The 21,563-nt window shown below is 46.5% G+C and overlaps 1 protein-coding gene across 15 annotated transcripts in view; it reads left to right on the top strand.

Moving 5' to 3' along the window:
- Positions 1–21,563, top strand: part of LOC116854007 (hormone receptor 4-like) — a 246,428-nt gene that overhangs the window by 205,656 nt on the left and 19,209 nt on the right. For 10 of the 15 annotated variants that reach the window (XR_004380063.1, XM_032835481.1, XM_032835471.1 and 7 more), the window contains 3 exons: positions 10,013–10,117; positions 18,682–19,689; positions 20,056–20,608. Coding sequence is in view for 14 of the 15 variants with exons in the window: in XM_032835481.1 (XP_032691372.1) it covers positions 10,013–10,117; positions 18,682–19,689; positions 20,056–20,608 (1,666 nt within the window). In the remaining variant the exon portion in view is untranslated. The remainder of the gene's footprint in view (positions 1–10,012; positions 10,118–18,681; positions 19,690–20,055; positions 20,609–21,563) is intronic. The other 5 variants (XM_032835539.1, XM_032835547.1, XM_032835494.1 and 2 more) reach the window with 1 other exon arrangement.

Genomic DNA, 21,563 nt, shown 5'->3' with positions numbered 1-21,563 from the left:
TCTCTCTCTCTCTCTCTCTCTCTCTCTCTCTCTCTCTCTCTCTTTCTTATAGATGAAAGTGTTTCAAATGTGACCTTCCAGTCACATTTAGAGGCACTTTTAACAAAAGGGAGTTCAAAATGAGACCTTTAGTGTATTAACCGAGAAATTTACAACGAAGAAAACACTCGATGCTCTCGGATTCTGCATGAAGCAGATGTGATATATCCGACCTGAGTCTTCCCGGGGAATATCGTGACCAATCCTGACGGACTGCATCGCGAACTGCATCAAGGAACCGTCGACTCCGTGTCGTAATAACACGGCGCGCGACCGAACCTCGCGTGCACTTTCGCGCGCGGCAGAAAGCCGCGATTTTTCAGGAAAGCGTTGAGGCTGTTCGCCGTCATCGTCGTCGTTGTCGTCGTCGTGGTGGTAGTCGCTTCCTGCACTGTCGCAACTCTCGACCGTTGACGAGATGCGACGTGTCGCAACTCGCGGAATTGCGCTTTGTTCGCACGCCGCGAACCACTATCGTCGCGAAATAAATCGCTTCCTGACGCGAATGCATTCTCGAAGCGATTCTCAAGCCAAGCCACGGTTTCCTCGAAAGCTTCGTATTTCGTAAAAAAAAAAAGAAAAAGAAGGAAAAAAGAGAAAAACCTATCGCGAGGAACGCGTCAAGTTGGATGAATTGCGTGGATTCAAGTTCGCCGGGATGTCCCTTCATTGCCGAAATTTGATCATTCCAGAAACATTGTCATGCCGCTCCCGCATCGCGAGATTCAATCATTCGCGTCACTTTCAGCGCGCCGAAATTTCACGCGGATCGTCAATCTTTAGACATTTAGCGCATTGAAAAGCAGCGCCGACGCAGCACGCCAACTCGAAGAAAGTCGGAAAGTGACTAAGCGAATAAAAGGGGGGCAAAGTAATCGCGCTGCGTCCGCGACTTCCGCAATGTCGAATCGGCGAACCGTATCGTGCGCGCGTGCGGCCGATTCGACGCGATCGACATTGATTTCTGCAGATCTCATCGAGTCGCATCCTCGAGTCGGGAAGAATCTCAGGAATACTTGATCGCAGGAACTTGCAATATATATGCACGCTCCGATCTCACTGATAAGACGAGGGTAATGTCGTGGAAAAGAGAGCGTTCCACTTGTATTACTTATAAATAAACGGCAGGAAATTCGTAATTTCCTTGCCACACCTGCGCAAAGCGTCGTAAACAACTAAAGGTAAAATCGGTACAGCGTTATGATTCCGCGTAACACTACGCCTCGCCGGCTAGAGAATTCGCGAGATCGCGTAACTCGTTCGTTACCGAGAAAGAGGAGACGGAGAGGAAACGCCGTCTTACCAGATGATGTTCCGTTAAATCACACGTCGTCAACGACGACGACGTGCGGATGGAACGAGCGGATTTCGATCTTTTTCCACAGCGCGGCGACGTTCGTTCAGAGTTCGCTCGCTCGCTCGCTCGCTCGCTCGTCGCGCTTATGACACAACGCGGTAGAGCTTGCCGTAGGAAAAGTAAGGTAAGGCCAGTGCTATAATAGAAACTTTCACTACGGAGGTTCAACGTACCGAGCGCCGACTCTCACTGGCCGTTCTCACTGCTCGCTCGAGCATCTGACACACACACATACCGGGTGTCTCCGTTTCTGCCTCTCTCTCTCTCTCTCTCTCTCTCTCCCACTCTCTCCGTATCTATCTAGCTATCTCTCTCTTTTGACCGCTCGTCGCTGATTTCCCGCGCTCTCTTCCAGCCGGGGTAAATTAAGAGACAATATCAGTACCGTTGTTTCGGGCCAACGACGCAACGTTGTCGCGTAATAAACACAGGAGAGAAACCTCTAATGCGCGCGGCGGTTCCTTCTTCCGCGACGGAAGCTAACGGAAACGAACGTCATTGCCGTCGTTGATAGCGTCGTGTGCCGAGAACTTTCCTACGCGAGGATAACGTTCCGAGCACCGGCTAAGTAACTGGAGCCCGTCGAGATAACGCGATACCGAGAAGGTGCATCCAGGTGAACGACCGTTCAACCTTTGTCACTTTTATTTATACGTCCGAATATGAAATCGCGAGGCTACGCGGAGAGAATCTTATGGTGAATGTTACTGTAGAATTTTGCAGCCGAGGAGTAGATTGACAGTCTGCAGCAATTGACTATCCCTTCGTCCCGTATGTGTTATTCACATTCTGAACTTGTGATAAAGTGTGCTATTAAAAAAATTTGCCATGTTTCTTAGCAAGACACACCGAGAGAAAAATATCTGAGAAATAAAAACTATTTATTCGATGGGTACTGATAACATATTTACTTAAATCTAAAATCTTCCGTTTAAATCGAATAAACAATCGCTTTTATACAAAACTCAGATTTTTAAAAATATATATTTTCTTATTTGAAAAAATCTCTTGTATTCGTATAAGTAAATATGTTATTAGTATTTATCGGGCAGATATTTTTCTCTTAATGTACTGACAGTTTGTTCCTGCGCTGCTAGAAACATAGTCAAATTGAAAAGAACTTACATGAAAAAAAGAATCATATTTTATTCGTGTATACTTTTATATTTATTCGTCTCTTGAAAATATCGCGATATAGAACTTAGTTAGTGATATTTTATGGTTGTTATTACGAGACTGTTTACTCGAAACTAATGGGACGTTTGGTAGTCTTAAGACTACCATTTTGTTTAATGCCATTCTCCTTGAAATTAGTACAACGTTCTCTCTCACGGTAAATTACACGTGGTATTCTTGACCCTTGATTAAATGGTTACGACACTCTGAAATCTTGATAAAGATAACAACATCTCTCTTCTTTGGGAAACAGAGAGAAAGAGGGAGAGATGGAGAGAGATGAAGCCGATTTATCTCACGGTATTTCTCTGAACCGGTCATTCGCAGATGCATCTATCTTACATTGGAGTTCGCGGAAGTAAAGACCCGCTCGTCTGCCGTCGCGAAAAAGAAAGCTGGATAAACGAGATCGAGATTGGATTCTGACAGGCCGCACGAGAGCAGCTGGCTACATTGTGTCGACGACACCAAGTGGAGGATCTGACCCCTTAAGTAGCGAATTGAGACGTCGATATGCCGCTGATACGTCGACAGCACGTGGAGCGTCCGCGAAAGCAGCTCACGAAGCAGCAATGAAATCTCTCACGCGTCTCTGAGAGAGAGAGAGAGAGAGAGAGAGAGAGAGAGAAAATTGCATTGTAAAACTCCACGAAACGGATCGCGTCGGCGGTATCTGGTCGACCTCGAGAGAACCTCGAGGAGCCAAGACAAACACGAAGAGGAATGTTCAATTTGAGAAACGACACCGTTTTCCGTCTAATCCCGAGGAAATATTCTCAGCGGGCGAATGTCGCGCGAGTGCAAAACTCCCGCGCTAAAAATACTCGAGATCTCTCGCGTTTGGAAGCTATGATCACGCTGGTCGAGAGGAAGATGCGACTCGAGAGAGGGCTTGCAACGTGTGTCGCGCGTCGGTGTGTATCCCAGATAACGTTTTAATCTGTTTACACGCACGTGTCAACGTGGACGCCACCGCCGCCACATACCAGACCGCATTCGTCACTGCATGACACGAATTGTCATTAACTTGCTTGAACTTCGGTAAGGGAAAGAGACGACGTCGCGTATGACGATCCCTTCTTTTCGTCCATAAACGATTTTAAGATATGCAAAAGAGCACGAGACTGCCGTATATCCGCGGGAGCTCTCTACTTAAACAAACGCTAATTTATTTTTCGCATAACAATGCCGCGTACCAGCTGATTGCGTCACATTTCACCTTATATAGGACAACTATGGGAATGTATTGTAAGTGCCATGCGCGAAAGTCGGACAGGTGCAAAGAATGAAGAGCGATCTCGCCAAATAAGAAATAATGTGATAACGTAATATGATAATGCCCGTATCACATTAGCGATTGGCGTCTGCGTCTACGATTGCCTCTTGATCAATCAGAAAGGAGCTGCTGGATCGATCAAAAGACGATCATCAGTCGCTGATATGATGCAGACATAACGAAAGATCAAAATAAATAAAATGCGGAGCAGTTGTACCTGCAGTGCAGAAGAGAAGCGTCGACCGTGGAATTCGTTGCCTTCATGAATTCGTGTCTGGTCCTCCCTTCTCGCGCCGACTCTGCGACTTGTGCGTGTCCTTAGCGTGCCTGCGATTACTGCAATCGAGAATTCGATTATACAGCGCGGAGACCAATGGCGAGGCGGTTACACCGCGACGGAGAAGCGCGACAGACGGCACAGACGGAGGGTGGGCGAGTGGATGAGGGGGCGGCGGAAAGGAGGAGAGAACTATCGTCTAGGAGATATGGCGAAGCGAGCACACCGAAAGTGGGGGAGTTGTAGACCTAGGATGTCATGGCGTGGGAGAGTCACTTTCACCGTCCGCGGACCTCGTAGCGGTAATATCTAAAGCGCGACGCGGAAAATCAGACATCCCGTTTCGTGAGGCTCGCGACGTCGGCGACGGTTCTTCAGCGAATAATACGCACTCCGCGGGCTTGCCGCGACATGTCGACATGGAATGTTTATCTTTTTCTTGCGGACAACACGTTCGCGCCGGCTGAACCACCTTAGCGGGCAAATGCGCGCGGAATGTATTGCCAGTGAAATTCGCAACAGCGACGAGTTCGCGTATTCGATAAACGCAAAATGAGATGTTCGCACACGGGCACAGAATTTTATGCCAAAAATTATCATATATAGAAGAGTTTGTAACCGAGGGATAGATCGACATTCCGCAGCAATTGTTTACTCTCTTCCATTTCATACGTATTACTTATATTTTAGAAACTTAAATATTCAAAAATTTGCTACGTTTCTGACGAAATTTACCATGTTCCTTAGCAAGATAGGCCTTTACTAACAGTTTATTCCTACACTATTAGGAACATAATTGAAAAAAAAAATTTGTATGAAAAGAAACTGTGATATTTTCTCTATACATCATCGAATATACTAAGAAATGTTTCATGATAATAGATTTTCTATACATCGAATGTAAAGAGATTTTTGATGTCTCGAGTATCGACACGATCAATAGCTCACTGAGAATTTTATTATGAAATAAACGCCGTTTGTTACTAATTCAATTATGTAACGATATAATTTCGTATGCAATAAATTAGTCAGATTGCCGATACATGACGTTGTTATTGACGGCTTATGGAATAGAAAGTTGTAACCTTTCGGGCGAGGAATATAAACACGGTGTGAATTAATAACCGCATGAACGTACCGATAAATATGAAATTTCATTGGTATACATAAATGTAAGCTTTTTTGTCATATTGGTCACACAAATGTAAGCTTTTTGTCATATTGTTTTATTTACGATCATCGCATCACGGCGATTGCAATATTTATATGTATGCATTCTCTTGCGGATGTTCAAATAATTATCAAAAAGCGCTTTTCTCTGTATTCTCTTTTTACATCGATGATATATTAGAAAATCTATTACTCAAACAAAATTAAAAGAATCTAGAGACAGGCTTATTGCATGTATGACAAAATGTATGAAAATCTATTACTCAAACAAAATTAAAAGAATCTAGAGACAGGCTTATTGCATGTATGACAAAATGTATGAAAATCTATTACTCAAACAAAATTAAAAGAATCTAGAGACAGGCTTATTGCATGTATGACAAAATTTCTAATATTTCAAGGATTGCACCAAGTCATATCGTATCAAAATCATAAAAAGCTCAATTTCTCAAGAAAGCTATTTACAAAAAGCTTAATGCATCTCGTAAGAGTCCCGATTAAAGTGACACGAAGAGTTGCCGTATACAAGTCCTCGCGCAAATACCCCGACCAGTGTAGCCGGCACCGCGAAAACTCGAAAAAGCTCGCCCGAGATAGACGAGCTTGCGTGGCTTTGAGCTCGCCGCCGCGTGCATTCTGCACTCGCGCTAGCGTATGCGCACACGTACGCGCACGTAAGCATCGAGCGCCGGCGGCCTCTCTCAAGAGGAGACCGTCGTAGGTTAGTGCATTGGCTGCACTTTCCGTCTCGGTGAATGTGTGCGTGTGCACGTGTACATGCATGCGTTCCTGCGGCGACTCACTCTCTCTCTCTCTCTCTCTCTCTCTCTTCCTCGCGCGCGCGCGAACGCGGCCGTATGCATGCATTGGTTACGCAAGAATAGCGGCGTGTGTGAGACTGCTGACCCACATACGGCAGGGAGCAAGGACCCCGCGCTGGCTGCACCAGCCACGTATATACTGGTCTATCTATACACACGGTCGGCCGAGCGAGCGCGCACATGCGTGCTTACCTCCTCGAAGCGTGGATGCGCTCTGCCGCCTCTCGCCGCTCGCCGTACGCTCACGTGTGCCATCTAGCGTCGCACGGTGCATACGCTCGCCCACGTGGCCGCGCGCGCGGCTGATTAAGCGTCGTTCACACCACGCGTGCGCTCGCCCGCCCGCCTGCTCGTTGACTCATTATAACATATCGCGTGGGTATTCGCAAAATACTTCGTGATTTTGCACTTAGTGATTTTGCAGGAATGGAAGGACATATTGCCGCGAACGACGGTGATTTTGTGTGTTGGCTAAAATCAACATGTTTAAAGAGAACAATACGACGTTCTTCTTTCTCGTGTAAAATATCGCGAGAAATGCGGGTACCTTTTTTTTATTCCAACGATTTAAATTCGTTCCTCTAATAGAGAGCCCCTTAATCCAGCTACCGATCTACCTATTTAATCTACTTGATTTATCTAATTTACTTGACTCATTTTGAGGTTGAATTACTTGTAGATATCGCTTCTAATAGTTTCAACTCAAACTTGTCAGTTTTTCATCTTTAAGTGGTTCTCTCCGGGTAGAAAGAGAGGTGTATGAAATAATTGAGCAGCCGATATAAATCGATGAACGTTTGAAAGATGAAAGAACTTCACTTATGATACCGTGTGATAATGACCTATGCATAACGCGCAGCAAATAATCTGGCACATGATATACGCCCGACAGTATTAATTAAACATGCAGCCTGCTCGTAAATATAGTTGCTTCTTGCGAGCACATAGACTAAGAGAGTCAGCGTGTAGGAGTAGCTGCAAGAAGTTTCACCGCCATGCTAAAATAAACAACTTTCGAAATAGAGACAGACAATGTTACGGAATATTAATGTCGCTCAGATTAGTTGAATGAAGTTTGCGCACCGAAAACAAATAGAAAGCCCCGCGCAAGTGCATCTCTACTTTGATGAAGTTCTCTCTCTCTCTCTCTCTCTCCCTCTCTCCCTCTCTTTCCGGTATCTTTGTCGTGACAAACAACCATTTGGCAATCTATGCATTTCGTGATAATGCCACTATCCGTTATTGATCCAAATTTGCACATTCGCAGAGATTTCGCGCGCGAGAAAACATTTATATCCCTTGATAGAAATTTAATGCAGTTTTCAATCAGCCACTGAACAGTTATGTTAATTTTTGTCTAGTAACTGGAAAATAAAATTACTTGAGATTCCAGTAAAAATATAACGCTCTTTTGATACGAAAGATGCACAAAATCTGAAGCCATTTACTGAACAGAAAATATACACAAGACTATTAAATTAATCATCAATTAATAATCAAATCTGCTGCTCATAAAATGAACAGACTTGCTCTAGTAGTATTTTATTTTTGTAGTACTATTTCATCAGGTTTTGACTCTGAACCGTCGTGACGTTTTCATTAGTATTTATGACCATCAGAATAGCCTGATGTGTTCATCACAATAAATTATTGGGAAAAATCGGCCATACATCGTATAGTAAACTGCTTCAACCACTGAACAGAACTTTATCAAGTTCTCGTGCAATTCCTACGCAGTATTTTTACAGCCAATGGAAATGCATTAATACTGGACGATAAAACTGGGCGGATGTGCGCGTACATTTCTATCAAGCTTCCCGTCGATTTTTATTCCTGATAAAATGAGAAAAACCAAATAAAAGTTTCTCCCTTTAGATACTCCATTTTCCACGCTTAAAAAACGAGTTATATGTCACATTTGACGGCACATCGTTAAAGAAGAAACAGAAAAGAAGGAGTATCGTAAGGAAGGCAGATGACACGAATAAATAGAAAAGACCTATCACCTCTTGCGCGCGAGACACTCGTGCGCAACAATGTGAGCGCCGGCAGCGTGTGTCGCGTTTCCCAGAAGGATGAAGACGGCGGAGAGGCATAAAAATTCGCAACGATTGACGCGCGCATCGTCGCCCTTATTAAAACGACCCGTCGGTCAGGTCGACGCAGTCGTGAAACCGCTTAGACGATCTCTTTCCGACAGCGCGGCCAACCGGCGCAATTGTTCGTCGCCCGTCCGCGATAAGACGCGCGATTTGTTATTATCGCCCCGGCGTCGCATCATTGAAATGACCCCCGTAGCACCCGCGGTCGTCTCGCGCTAAACCTAGTCTCGTCTAGCTCTAGAACGACGCTCACGCTCGTAAAGCTCGTCGTAAGCCGATCCCGGCGAACGGACGGACGGACGGAGGGTCGACGACGAGCTTACGGGCTTCGTCGGGGCCACCCTGTGTTTAATTATTCCATCGTGGTGTGCGTCGTCTTGCGTCGTCTTGCGTCGATTGGGACTTTTGCCGCACTCAGGATCCCGCGAGGACCCCGTTGAACACACCGCCTCGGTTTCGCACCGCAGCAATGACACACGCCGTCATGCGATCGATCCAATTGTGCGCTATTGCCGGCTAAAGCGGGGTTAATGGCGAACCATGCGTTCGCCGTTAATCGCGTCCGTTTGTACGCGCGCACGCTCTCGTACTTTCACGTTCTCCCAACGATAAAGAGCCGATAAATCGGCCGTGCTGCACGCGTGCGAGACGATCGCGATTGCGAGCGCAGGTACGTCGACGGTGACTCTTGACACGCTCGCTACCGATGTCACATCTGTGCGTGACGCAAGGATCTCTTATTACAGACCGGTGTCGCACCGGTATGATAGCAAAAAATTCTTTTTCTATGCTCATATTATCACACTCTAAGCCTGTTTCACAAAATTACGTGAGAAGAACTACAGAGCAATTCTCTAAACGACTACCGTGCTAGCGAATGTGTTAATAGGCATCGTATGATGAAAGACGACGGAACTTCGCGACAAGTGCGAACTTGAGCGGTTTGACTGGGTCTGAGGTCAGTCGACCAAAGTAAGCGATTTCATTTTTCGTTATCGTTCGATCGATCATGTTTGGGAGAACCAGGAAAACCGCGACGCTATGTTGGATGAAAATAAGATGAGACGAGAAAATAAGGCGAGATGGAGGATTATATTCGCAGCGTTCATAATTGCACTGAAGGAAAAATTATCTTAAAATCAACAAAAGTATTTTTGATGGGTGCCATTAACATATTTACTTAAACCTAAATTCTCTTTATTTAAATCAAATATTGTTTACCTGATTTAAATAAACAATATTTGGTTTAAATAAAAAGAATTTAAATAAATATGGCACCCATCAAAGAAATATTTGTTGATTTTAATATTTGTTGATGTAATTTTTCCCTCAGTGTGTGCGTTAATATTCGAGATCTACATAAAAAAAAATATTATATGTTTTTTTTTATAAATTCTTTTCAATCTTGCTATTTCTAGTAGCACACAGAAATAGCCTATCAGGAAGGTATATAATTTGCTAAAGAACATAGCAAATTTCGTTGGAAATGCAGCACATTTCAGTTTCTAAAATATAAGTAGTATAAAATGGGAGAACAGAGAATCGATTATTGCAGAATAAATTCTGTTCCTCGACTACAAAACTCCATAATAATTTTTTTTTAGTTAAATTGCTGAAGGGCTTTGCGTGAGCGTGAAAATCACGCAACATAGAAATGTGAATTTGTTTGAGGCGCAGAGTGATTCATTCTCGTAAACGAGATAAATAGATAGGCTTGAATTTAGACTTGTAAGCCACATGCTGAGCGAGCACTGGAACTGGCGCTAATTCTCGTCGTGTTTTTTCTGTTTTCAGGAATTATGACCCTTACGCGCAGCCCGTGTGAGCTAGACAACATGAGCTTGTTTCAAAACCTCAAGTTGAAAAGGGGAAAGGTCGACTCTCGATGTAGTAGCGACGGTAAGAATGCCCCGGCGATACATACGCCGTCATCACACACACACCATCATCGTCGCACCAGAGTCCAAAGCACGTGGAATTAACACTTCGTTAGCGTACACAGGAAGTGGCCGGACGTAACGAGTTTTTCCGCCCCGGGTGTCCCGTATTAGCGATCCCCTTTCGCGCGCTCGCAGCGTCGTGCAACGCGTCGTTATCGCGATTATTTATCCACCTCGTAACCGCTCCGTTCGATTCCGTCGCGCGTTTAGTCCCTTCGTGCGACCGAGAGTCTCGATTAACGGTAATCACCTCGTAAGACAGCATAAGGCGCGGGAGAGATCGTCAGATGGCAAGATGGAGCATCTTGCCCGGCATCTCCGCACACAGAGATCCGCACTGTTGACGTAATCGCGCTGCGGGGTGAGATCATACATCATCGTCGAGCAGATTATGATGCGCGTCGGGCGATCTTTTCGCATCGAGATTACGCGAGACGAATCGCACAGCCGGTCGACCGGCCAGCCAATGGCGAACGTAACGCTCGTATTTGTTCGTAATAACGGGATTTCCGATATGCGTTGATTTTTGCGAGCTGTAGGAGGCGAATGTCCGTAGTTACAGTCGCGCGTACGAAGCAATTAATCTCCTCCATTTTGCCGAATTGAACGGGATTGTCTTGAGCCCTTTGTGCGATTCGTGGCTCACTTTAGGGACAGTCAATCAGTCAATAATCCTGTGCTTCCCTCCGTGTTTCGCGAAAAATAAAAAAAGAATCACAAAGACTGCACGTTTGAACAGAAAATGGAGACCTTAAATGATCGCAAAAAATTTTGTTCCGATTTTTTTACTCATACGTGCACTGAGAAGGAAATCCTGCAAAATTTATCTATGGAGTATAAAGTTTATTTCTGTAAAATAAAATTTATTTTTCTATGAATAAACTTTATGTCCTATAAATAAACTTTCAAATATTTTTTGTTTTCGGTGTGGAGAGAAAAAGTAGCATTGCCCGGAAATGACCAACGAATCATATCGCGTTACACGGGAAAAGAAGTTTGGTTAGATCAGTCCGTTTCTCGTGAACAAACGAAATTATCAGAATTCAGTCGAAATTATCAAAATATCTAGTCAACTTCAAAAAAATTCCGGTAATTCCAATCGACATTTCGGAATCTCATCAGAAATTGGTTCTTCCAACTAAACTTTTTTTCCCGCGTCGCGGAAAACAGTGATTCGCACACTGCGAAAAGAAATACTCCAATATTTATTTGTGTGATATAAAGTTCATTTCGATGAAGTAAAGCTTATATTTCTATGAAACAAAGTTTATTACTGTGAGTGAACTTTATATCACACAAATAAATTTTCAAATACCGTGGACGGGGGTTAATGACCGCGTGGATTCATCACGACGATGTTTCATCAATGTTTCAGCGCGCAATCGCTTACGTCGAATCTAAGCGTTTCCACTGAATAAAGATTTCTCGACCACCGCGCTTGTGGCGAAAAAAGACTGCTCTATAGGTCGCGAGCATGTTATAACCGCCCCTTGTACCTGTCACTCTGTTCGCATATGGAATGCATCGCGCGTTACCCACAAACGTGTAATTTTCCTCGCGAGGTCACACACGCGCTATGTAGTGTCTTCAATGGCTCGATCCTCCGACCCTTCGTCACAACCATCGGCCACCATTCACGCTCTTCATTCAGCCTCCCATGCTGCGCGCGCGTTTATCTCGCTCGTCGCTCGTTCCGCGTGTTGCTCTCGTCCACTGCTCTCTCCCTCTCCCACCCTCCCTTCTCTCTCTTTCTTTCTCTTTCTTTTCTCCGCGACTTCATTCAACACGACGACAACAGAACGCGTTGCGTCGCAGAAAAGTCCGCCTTCTTATTGCGTCTTCATAGCAACTTTCGAGTGATTGACGAAGAAGCGGGGAGGGAAGGGATGCGAGATCGTCAGCGGCGGCACGGGGGCAGAGGTTGAGACGTGGGTGGCGTAGCGGCGGAGTCGCCGACTCGGGGAAGCTAAAGTCCAAGAGAGACAGCGAGAGGGGGCACCCACCAGAGGGTGGGAGGCAGGAGGGAGTCGAGATGGTTGCTGCCGGCGGTGCAGGGTTGATATCAACCCACGCGGTCGTCCCGGACGTGCACCGGTGCTAGTTCGGCTTCGCCTGAACCCGCGTAACCACGCGGTGGAGCGTCGCGCGCGCGTCTCGCGAACATTGCCGGGATAGTGGAAGACACGAAGAAGGATCCACGAGAGAGACCGTTTCCATTCGCAGGCGAGATCCACGTGATCAATCGTCGCGATCGATAACACGGATGTAGGGTGTCGGAGAACGCACGGAGAGGGAAACCGCGACAATCAAGCGGTCGACGGCGTGCCAGAAAGGATCGTCAACGGCGATGACGTCGCGGTGAAATCTCGCGTCACGATGCGCCATCAGCCGCGCTCTGCACAACTGGGCTGCATCGATTTTTCGACGCGCTCGTGAATACACGCACGATACCAATGACCCTCGACTTACCGGTATCGGTTTAAAGGTCAGAGACTGCCGTTGGCTCGGTTACGACGACCGCGTGTGTCGCGCCTGGAGCGTGTTTGCCGCGCGTCGCGGAAATAGTCGATCAGCTGAGAGAGAAAGAGAGGGAGACGCGATTCTAACGTGTGACTCTTCAATCTTTCGACGAAATATTCGCGAGCACGGCAAGAGGGACACGCGCCGCGCGAGAGGCACGCGTGCCGGTTCGCCGGGCAGACGCACAACGGTGCCGCGTGTGTGACCCGCGATACCGCGGAATCATTGATCTTCCTTGGCGGCCACCGCCGCCTCCGCCTCCGCCGCCGCGGCTGCTGCTGCACGTGAACCAACGTCATACAGTTCAACGAGTGTACGACGCAATTACTTCGTCGCCGTCGCCGCCGCCGCCGTGAGCGGCGCTCGCGGACGTATACGTCGCGGGATGACGATCGTTGTGACGAGAACGCAGCACCGTGTATTGGTGTGCATTTGCACGATCGATACGCGATCGATATTGTCCACTGACGAGACTCTCCGATGTGACAAATAGAAATGACCTCTTTGTGTTGCATAATCGCGCAATACTCTGCCGTATGACGAGTAAAGTTTCCGCAATCGGGGTATACTTGTGGGAGAACCACGTCATTGAGAATCGCGCGCACGGGAGAGAAAGAGAGAAAGGAAGAGAGATGGCTGATCAAAGCGACTTCGCACCACTCGTCTCGCGACTCTACCGTGCGATTTTTGCGCACGGCGTGCAGGAAGTAGTGACGTTCCCGCTTTAGTCAGGCGAGCTGTCTCTATTCTCTCGCGCGAGCAACGAACTCGCGCTTAGTCGGGAACGGTGTCGAAACAATTGGCAATACACATCGTGATTATTATGACTGCATAATTATGCCGCGTGCGACGATCGCAATCAAATTTCCCGAGACGAGTCGATCGTGTGATTTCTCACGACAACATTGACTGTTGATTTACCGGATGCACAATCGCTCACGGGAGTGACCCCCGCGAGTGTTGCGCACATTATATTCTAAAACAAACCGGCATATCATACCCGAAAGTCTGATTCTATGTCAACGTGCCAATTGCGGTGTCTGATCGACGAGCGATACACATTTCCATCTGCGCGACATAAGATATAAAACGGCTCTTTTTTACGAATTACTATGCGAATATGCAGACGCGACGTTCTCTGCGAAATATCCGTCTGCGAGGAGATGTGCACGTCAAAGAAGAAAACTTGAAGAAGACAGTATACAATATCGAAAGAAAAGAGAGAAAAAGATCGTCGTAATTTGCGCGGTAGATATTTCTCACGGGCACAAATAGCGAGTGTTAATTATCAACGACGAGTCGTGAACGCGAATCTACACGAGGCCAAAAGAGGAAACGAAACAAGATGTTCCCCACGGGAAGTAACGTCTCGATTGTCACTAATCACCATTGGGGCTGTGGAGACTGGAGAAACTCGACTATGGACTTAACGGCTCTTTACGGGATGCAGCAGCCGAGTTTCCTGCCCTACTTGTCTGGGTATCACCCTTACAATAACTTCCCGATGACGTCTTACCAGAGTTACTTCTGCTCCCGGCACTACCTTAGATCGCAGTTCACGGTCGATCCCTATTTCGCCTTCAATTATTACGAGTGCTTGGGCGCGAAGAATTTGTACGCGTCGCTCTTTGGTAAACATTGTCACTTATTATCTCGAGCATTATACGCCTACACGAGGGTCACCTCGCTCGCGGTTACACGTGTGTCATCGTGTTCCTTCGTTTCGCCGACAAATCCTACGGCAAATTCAGCCGAGCTCTCGTCGGTCTCGCGACTTCCTACCAGAGAAAGAAAAAGAGAAGAGATCGTAAAGGTCTTTTGCTTTCGACCTTTGTAACCACGCTCCAATTTGTAATAAGCCTGAAGAGCAAAGGAATTGTGCTCAAGTCCACTTTAAACTAATTAGAGGATATTTCGTTATCTCCAGTCGCTTTTCCTCTCCGAAAGCTCGGCGCTTCGCGTCCTATCGCTTGCTGCTGATTGCAAGTCCTGTCGTGTCAAATCCCGACCTTCTGGTCGAAAAAAAGCCGCGATTCCGAATTAGTTAAGAAATCCGAGCGTCTAGAAAAAGACTCGAAGTGAAAGGGAACGGCGAAAGTGATGGTGCGCGCGTCTTGCATAAGTCCACGATATATGTAACTGCATTATGCTATTACCGGGAACTATTTCTCGGGGCATCTCGAAGAAAAAAGATTCGGCTATCACCGTCGAGCATCAATAGCCTCGTTAGACGCCGCGACGGATACGCGTTTATTATCTCTGACTGTCTCGCTCCATTGTTGCATTAGTCGCACGTCACTCACGCGTCACACTCGCGGAGCATTGACATTACCGATCGCGAGCTCGATTCAGCGAAATGTAATTGCTTCGAGGAGGATCGGTCTGCGTCGGCGACGATCCGCGAATATCCGAATGCCCATTCCCCAGCGAGCTCATCGAGCAGCGCGAAACGACGGTTCGCGATACATTGGCGAGACACTGAGAGTCCGCGAATGAATAATCCGCTCGACCAATGTCCACGGCGATCGACCTATTAATAGCTCGGAAACTGGCACCTAAGTACCCGCAATCACAGCCCGGCCTTGTCAACTGCATTCCTTCCTTGACCTACACGAGAGCAGCCGTAGCCACCACATCCTTTTCGCGAGAGGCGACAGCACTCCGAGCGACTGTTACACTTTCGTGTCGCGCTGAGCGCGATTTTTATCCCACCCGAGAGAGGCAAAGTCATTTATTCTACCCGGTTGCATAGAAATAACTCGTTCTTTCTTCGTGCTTTAAAACACGCCTGACTCAAACGGATTAATCGGAAATCCAGCTCCCAGGTGTGTCGCGCGTGTGAACACAGAAAAATATCATTCCGCGCTAAGAGAAGCGATTACTCAGTTTATTTTCCTTTCTTTTAAGTGGTGGTTCTTTTTAACAAAGAATATTTTCTTCACAGAGTAATCTTGAAATATACTCGTCACAAATCTTAGAAAGTCTCATTACTATGTACGTACAGAGTTTATTCTCTTCACAAGAATATTATAAAATTTGACCAATGAAAAAGTTGGCTCGACTTTGTGTAAGTGTGAATCGAATTTATGTTTGAATTTAATATTCTTCATTGAAATGCTAAATTCTTCTTCATTGAAATCCTAAACCTGGTAGAATTTAGAATGTATTTGAAGTAAATTTGATCTTATGGATGGACTTGTGATAAATTTGCGAATATGTAAACTTATGAGAAACTTGAATTGAAATAACAAATAACACATTCATTTGAATACAGTATGCATTTTTCTGTGCGTATGTCTCTGTATTTCAACTTTCTCTTTCACACGAGGGAGAAAATATGAATACTAAACGAGTAATTTCAGTAATAGGGGCATCTATTATATTTTTAAAATATAAATAGACTTTAATGCCATTATGAAGAGAGAATTGTACGATAAAATTATTAAATTACTGTTGAATAAACAATATTCAAGAATAATTTAATCGTGTTAAATTGAGTCTAATAATTAAATAATATTTTAAATAATTATTGGATCTCAGTAATGTAATAATTGCACAACTGTCAGATATTAATATGTAGAATTAAACATGACATTTAAAATCGCACGCGACTACGTGGAATATTTTTGTTCCTCCGTTTCAGACAAACAGCAAATACAGACATAGACTCTGTACGATTACAGCAAGGTTACCTCCCCCACTCCCGTCGCACGTGTATCTCGGTGCACCTTTCTGCACCGCAGGGTACGGTAAGAACGCGCCTGGAGCAAAACGGGTCTCTCTAATGGGTCTTTCCCTTAACGCAATTACACGGTACCGCCGTAATTTCTCCATTATGGAGTACACAACGCTTTCCACTGTCGAGAAAAACGCTACTTCTCCCGAGAGAAGTCTCGTGCCAAGAGGGACGTACGTGGCAATCAAATGTTTTGAAATTCTTCCCTTACTGCTCGATCGTTGTCTTGAAACCTGTACTCCATATATCGGATACCTGCACTGATCTCATTCGTTACGTGTATGCAATTCATACGGCGTGCCGTCATAGGCCAACCCGCGGCCGATATTTCGAAGTTCTCGCGCGAAGAGGCAACTAGCGAGAGATAATTAAGTCGTAAATAAACGTGTGCAAACAATAACGAGCGCCACTCGTGATTTATCGAAGTCGCGGCGCGATTGTTCCAGCGGTTGTGTGGCGCGGAATGAGACACGCCTTCGAAAGTTCACTGATCCTTTTCGCGAAGAGATGCGAGAGATCGGCAGTACGCGCCGCGCGATCAACTTAGAAGATTTCTAACCCGCGGACATTTCGGAAGATCAGTTTACGAAATATACACGGAGAAATGAAACTCCTAAGTGCTAATATTAGCACGAAATCTCTCGCGGCTTCTCCTGGACGCGCGGCTTCTTCGCGCCACTTTCCTACACGGAAGGTCTAAATATTCGAGGGAACGATTGTTTCCCAACCGAGGAGAGGCGAGAGATCGTGCGATCCGCGCCCTCCAACAAATGCCCTCTTATATCGCGTGATAAAACGCGCCGGAGTAAAACGAACGGCGTGTTTATCGCACGGATATAACTTGGAGTAGTATCCTCCACACGAAGAGATAGAGAGAGAGTGTGTGTATGAGAGAGGGAAAGAGAGCATAGCACCCACGCGGGATTATGGGCGTGTAGAGAGTACGTTGGATTTATCACGCCTCGCGTATCGAAATCTATTGTGGAAGGCGTTATTTTTGTTAGAAATCTCTATTTTGCCCGGCGCGTGCACGATGCTGCATTGATTGCGCAATAATAAGCAGGTTACTTATAGCTCTTGACATAATCAGACGTAATACGCTCGGAATTTGTCGTCGATGCCGTTTGCGACTTCTTGACGGGTGAATGTACACATTACAGTGCGACCAGTCGCGCGACACGTAATATCAGTGTTGAGCATTAATCGATTAAGATTTCCTTTGACTAAAATTATCGGCCAATTAATAATCGAAACTAATCAATCGAGATATATATATATATATATATATATATATATATATATATATCATCAGAATTAATTAATTAATCGTCATATACACAGTCACAAATAATCTCGTCGATTGATGAAATAAATTATTAGTAAAACTTTGACCTGATTGATTGTATACTGATAATTTATTTCATCAATCGATTAGGTTACTCGTAATTTTATATATATATATATATATATATATATATAAAATTATAATTATATATATATATACAAACAATCAATCAGGTCAAAGTTTTATTAATAATTTATTTCATCAATCGACGAGATTATTTGTGACTGACATGACGATTAATTAATTCTAATTATTGATATACCGATTATTTTAGTCGAAGATAATTTTAATTGGTTAATGCCCAACATATTGCGCAAATATTTACCCCCAATTGTACTCTCTAACGTTTGAAATTTTGGACGTACGGATCATAGACATTTGTTACTTGCGGTGAGAACAATTGAGGCGAAGTCAGATAGAAAGGCATTGTTGTCACTTATTGTTTCGGTGATAAGCAAGAGCAGGACTTGTTTTTCGTGAGTCAGCTTGACATTATATCAATTGTATTTAATTCCGTTTCGCCACCAACAAAGCGGTCTAACGCATTCACGCGAATGTCGATCGGGATATGGGATGCTTTAAGGGAGAGACCTACTTACATTACGTCTCATGGCGACTCATTACCGTTTCACCCTTATTCTCACGCTACCAATTGGCATTAGACGTATACGTGATCGCAATGTCGACGACACGTAATGGACTTCCGCAATTTTCCCGATGCTGTGATCTCCCTTACCCCATCCGGACTTTCTGATCCTCCCGCAGCAGCCCCTTTCCTCCGACCCCCAGTGTTTTCCCTCCGTACGCGTTACGATCAACACACGCGCCACGTGTTCAACCTTGAGCGTGTCCGAGAAAAGAACGACTCGCGGGATACTCTGTGCACCGAGTATAAACGTGAGACCAACGCCTTATTTCTCAGACTCCCCGGTATCCCTCGGATCAGAAGGCTCGCCACTCGGGAACCAGCCGGCGGACGCACCTTCACCCATAAACTTTCCTGCTCCAGGGGAGAGCATGGCCGACACCTCGACCCTGTCGCCGGAGGCAAACACGCCGAGCTCGCCGGGCTGCCCTGTGGTCACAGTGAAAAGCGAGTACCTGCTGGGCAGCCCGGGGACACCGCGAGGAGACTCTCTCCGTGGTGCTGGTGGCGGCGGCGGCGGCGGCGGCGGCGGCGGTGGAGGAAGCGGACAGGAAGGCCACGACGCGACGTGTCCGGACCGTGCCTCGCCCGACTCGGTCTTCCCGGACGCCAGCCCCATGGTGAGCTTCAGGGTCGTCGACGAACCGCAGCAGCAACAACAGCAGCAACACCACCATCAGCAGCCACAACCGCTTCAGCAGCAACGGTCCGCTACTCCCGCGCCAACCAGATCGTCGCCCTACTCGCCGGTTCAAACGGTCTCGTCGACTCCGATGGGTCAAGAAGCCACATCGAGGAGCGACAGTCCGGATAAAGGTGACTTATCGTCCCCACAGACCAAGGAAGAGTCCGACAACTCGGTGTTCGACGGAGGTGGAGGCGGCGGTGGAGGCGGCGGTGGCAATGCCGGTGGCGGTAGCGCTCGCCCGGATGCCTCCAACCAACCTAGTCACCGGAATAGCCCGTCGTCGCAGTTTAACCCGAGCCAGAGCGTCAGTCCGGGCGGCGGGACCGCGCACGGGCCGCAGCAACAAGCGCCGCAGACCTCGCCAACGCCGACGAGGCCGCGCGCACCCTCGGTACCGCCGCACTTGCTGGCGCACCATCATCAGTTCTGGTCGCAGAACACCGGTGTGCAGGGATTCGCCACGCAGAGGCTACTCAACGGCGTCATCAGCAGCGTTAGCTACGGCCAGAACGCCACCGCTGTCTCCACGAGCAGCGGTACCAGCGGGAACGCCGCCAGCTGCGTCACCACTGGTGCCACCACCACCGCGACTTCATGTAAGTGTTTTTGACTGCATATTTTCTCTCCTACCACCCGATGCTTTACGACAAATGTAACATTGATATCCTATACAATATCATTTAATTTACTTAATTTTCTACTTAGAGAATCGGCCGCTTCTTTTTTTGCGCAGTTAGGTTAATTCGTAGGTGATAGAAGAAACACCCCTATTATACACGACAACATTTCCATCTCGTCAAGCTGCTCATCGCGGATTAAATATCGCAGTTTGTGCAACAAAATTTTAAGAAACCTAACTTAAATCGAGGATTAATTTTCTTCGATATTTTCTTTCGCAGTGTGTAATATCTTTTCGAAAGCGATCGATCTCTCCAGGTAACGCTTATCTACCGTGTTTCTAGGCGAAGGGATGAAACCACCGGCGCAAAGAGCAGCGCCGGCACCACCGCGGCCCCCGCCTACAGTGATAATGGGTGAGATCGGCGGCGTCCGGACGATGATATGGTCGGCGCCGCTGGACCCGGTACCGCCGCCTGCGGCGTCGTGGACGACGACCGCGGCGGCGGCGGCATCGTGCTCCTCATCGGAGGAGTCGGCCGCCCAGTTGCTGCTGAACCTCGGCCAAGAGTCCAGGGGTAAGCCGCCCACCTCGTCGGTGTCGTACTCGTCCGGACCACCGCTCAACATGGAGAGGCTATGGGCCGGCGATCTCACCCAGCTGCCGGCCGCTCAACAGATGCAGGCGCTGAACCTGACCGCCTCCGGTTCCGGCCAGCCATGGGTGAGCAACGGCGGGGTCGTCAAGTCCGAGGCGGCCTCGCAATCTATATCAATAGCGCCGCCGGCGCCGCCGTTGCCACCCCAGGAGCACGAGGAGGACGAGACGCCTATGATTTGCATGATCTGCGAGGACAAGGCGACCGGCCTGCATTACGGTATCATCACGTGCGAAGGGTAAGTGCTGTTACCATGTCTACGCGATCGTGCGATATCGGTCATCCGTTTTGCATGAGACGACTATGGCGCAAAGCGGATCGTCGCGGCGCGACGAGATCAATCTATCTATCAAGGTTATTTATTTCAGAATTCTTCTATTTATTATAATTCTGAAATTTTACGATCACACTTTTGCGGACAACCGATCATAAGGATTGACTAAATCTGTGAAGAACTAAAGAGGTCTCATGACACAAAATATTAACGCTTAATAATTTCAGTAATGACGATTGATATACTGAGAAACGAATACTCAAAGATTTGCTTGTGCGATATAAAGTTCGGAAAAGTACGGAAAAGATAAAAAATACATAAAATTCGCAGAAATTAACTTTGTATCTCACAAGTTTCATATTTTTCAACTTTTTGTGCTCCTTTTTCTGCGTTTGTTCTTCAAAGCAATCCTATATTTCCCGGAACTCGCGCAAGCCCCGACCAGTGGAAATCCGCGCGAATATTCCACAATTATTTACGTATCTGCACGTGCGAAAGATGCATCTCGCGATTGGATTCACGAGTTTATGCGGAGTTTCATTGCTGACAAACACGCTTTAGTCGCATATGCATTGGCGATGGGCGTACGTACGTACGTAACACGACCGAGTCCCGCTAATGAGACCGGTTAACAGCAATTTGAACTCGCGCATATATTCCTAATGAGAAGGCGTCTTTCAAACGCAACCCGAAAAATCGGCCGATTTGCTTAATTAGAGCTAATTACCGAAATTATTTACGGAGAGCATAGTCAGAATCACCAATCACAAACACGTGTCACCTGTCGCGACTTTTGACCTTTGCCAATTGCATAGTCAAGCGTGTGCATTCAATTGAATTCTGCAGTGAAATTTTCAATAATTTGAGTATGCTGCAGATTTATTTGTATGTTTTATATCCCCGATCTATATCGTTATTG

This window comes from Odontomachus brunneus, unplaced genomic scaffold, assembly GCF_010583005.1.
Source record: "Odontomachus brunneus isolate Ranch 3 - 2012 unplaced genomic scaffold, Obru_v1 Obru_scaffold_001, whole genome shotgun sequence".
In the NCBI taxonomy this organism is placed as follows: Eukaryota; Metazoa; Arthropoda; class Insecta; order Hymenoptera; family Formicidae; genus Odontomachus; species Odontomachus brunneus.
The sequence above is the reverse complement of the archived record's forward strand: the minus strand, read 5'-3'. Positions and strand labels throughout refer to the sequence as shown.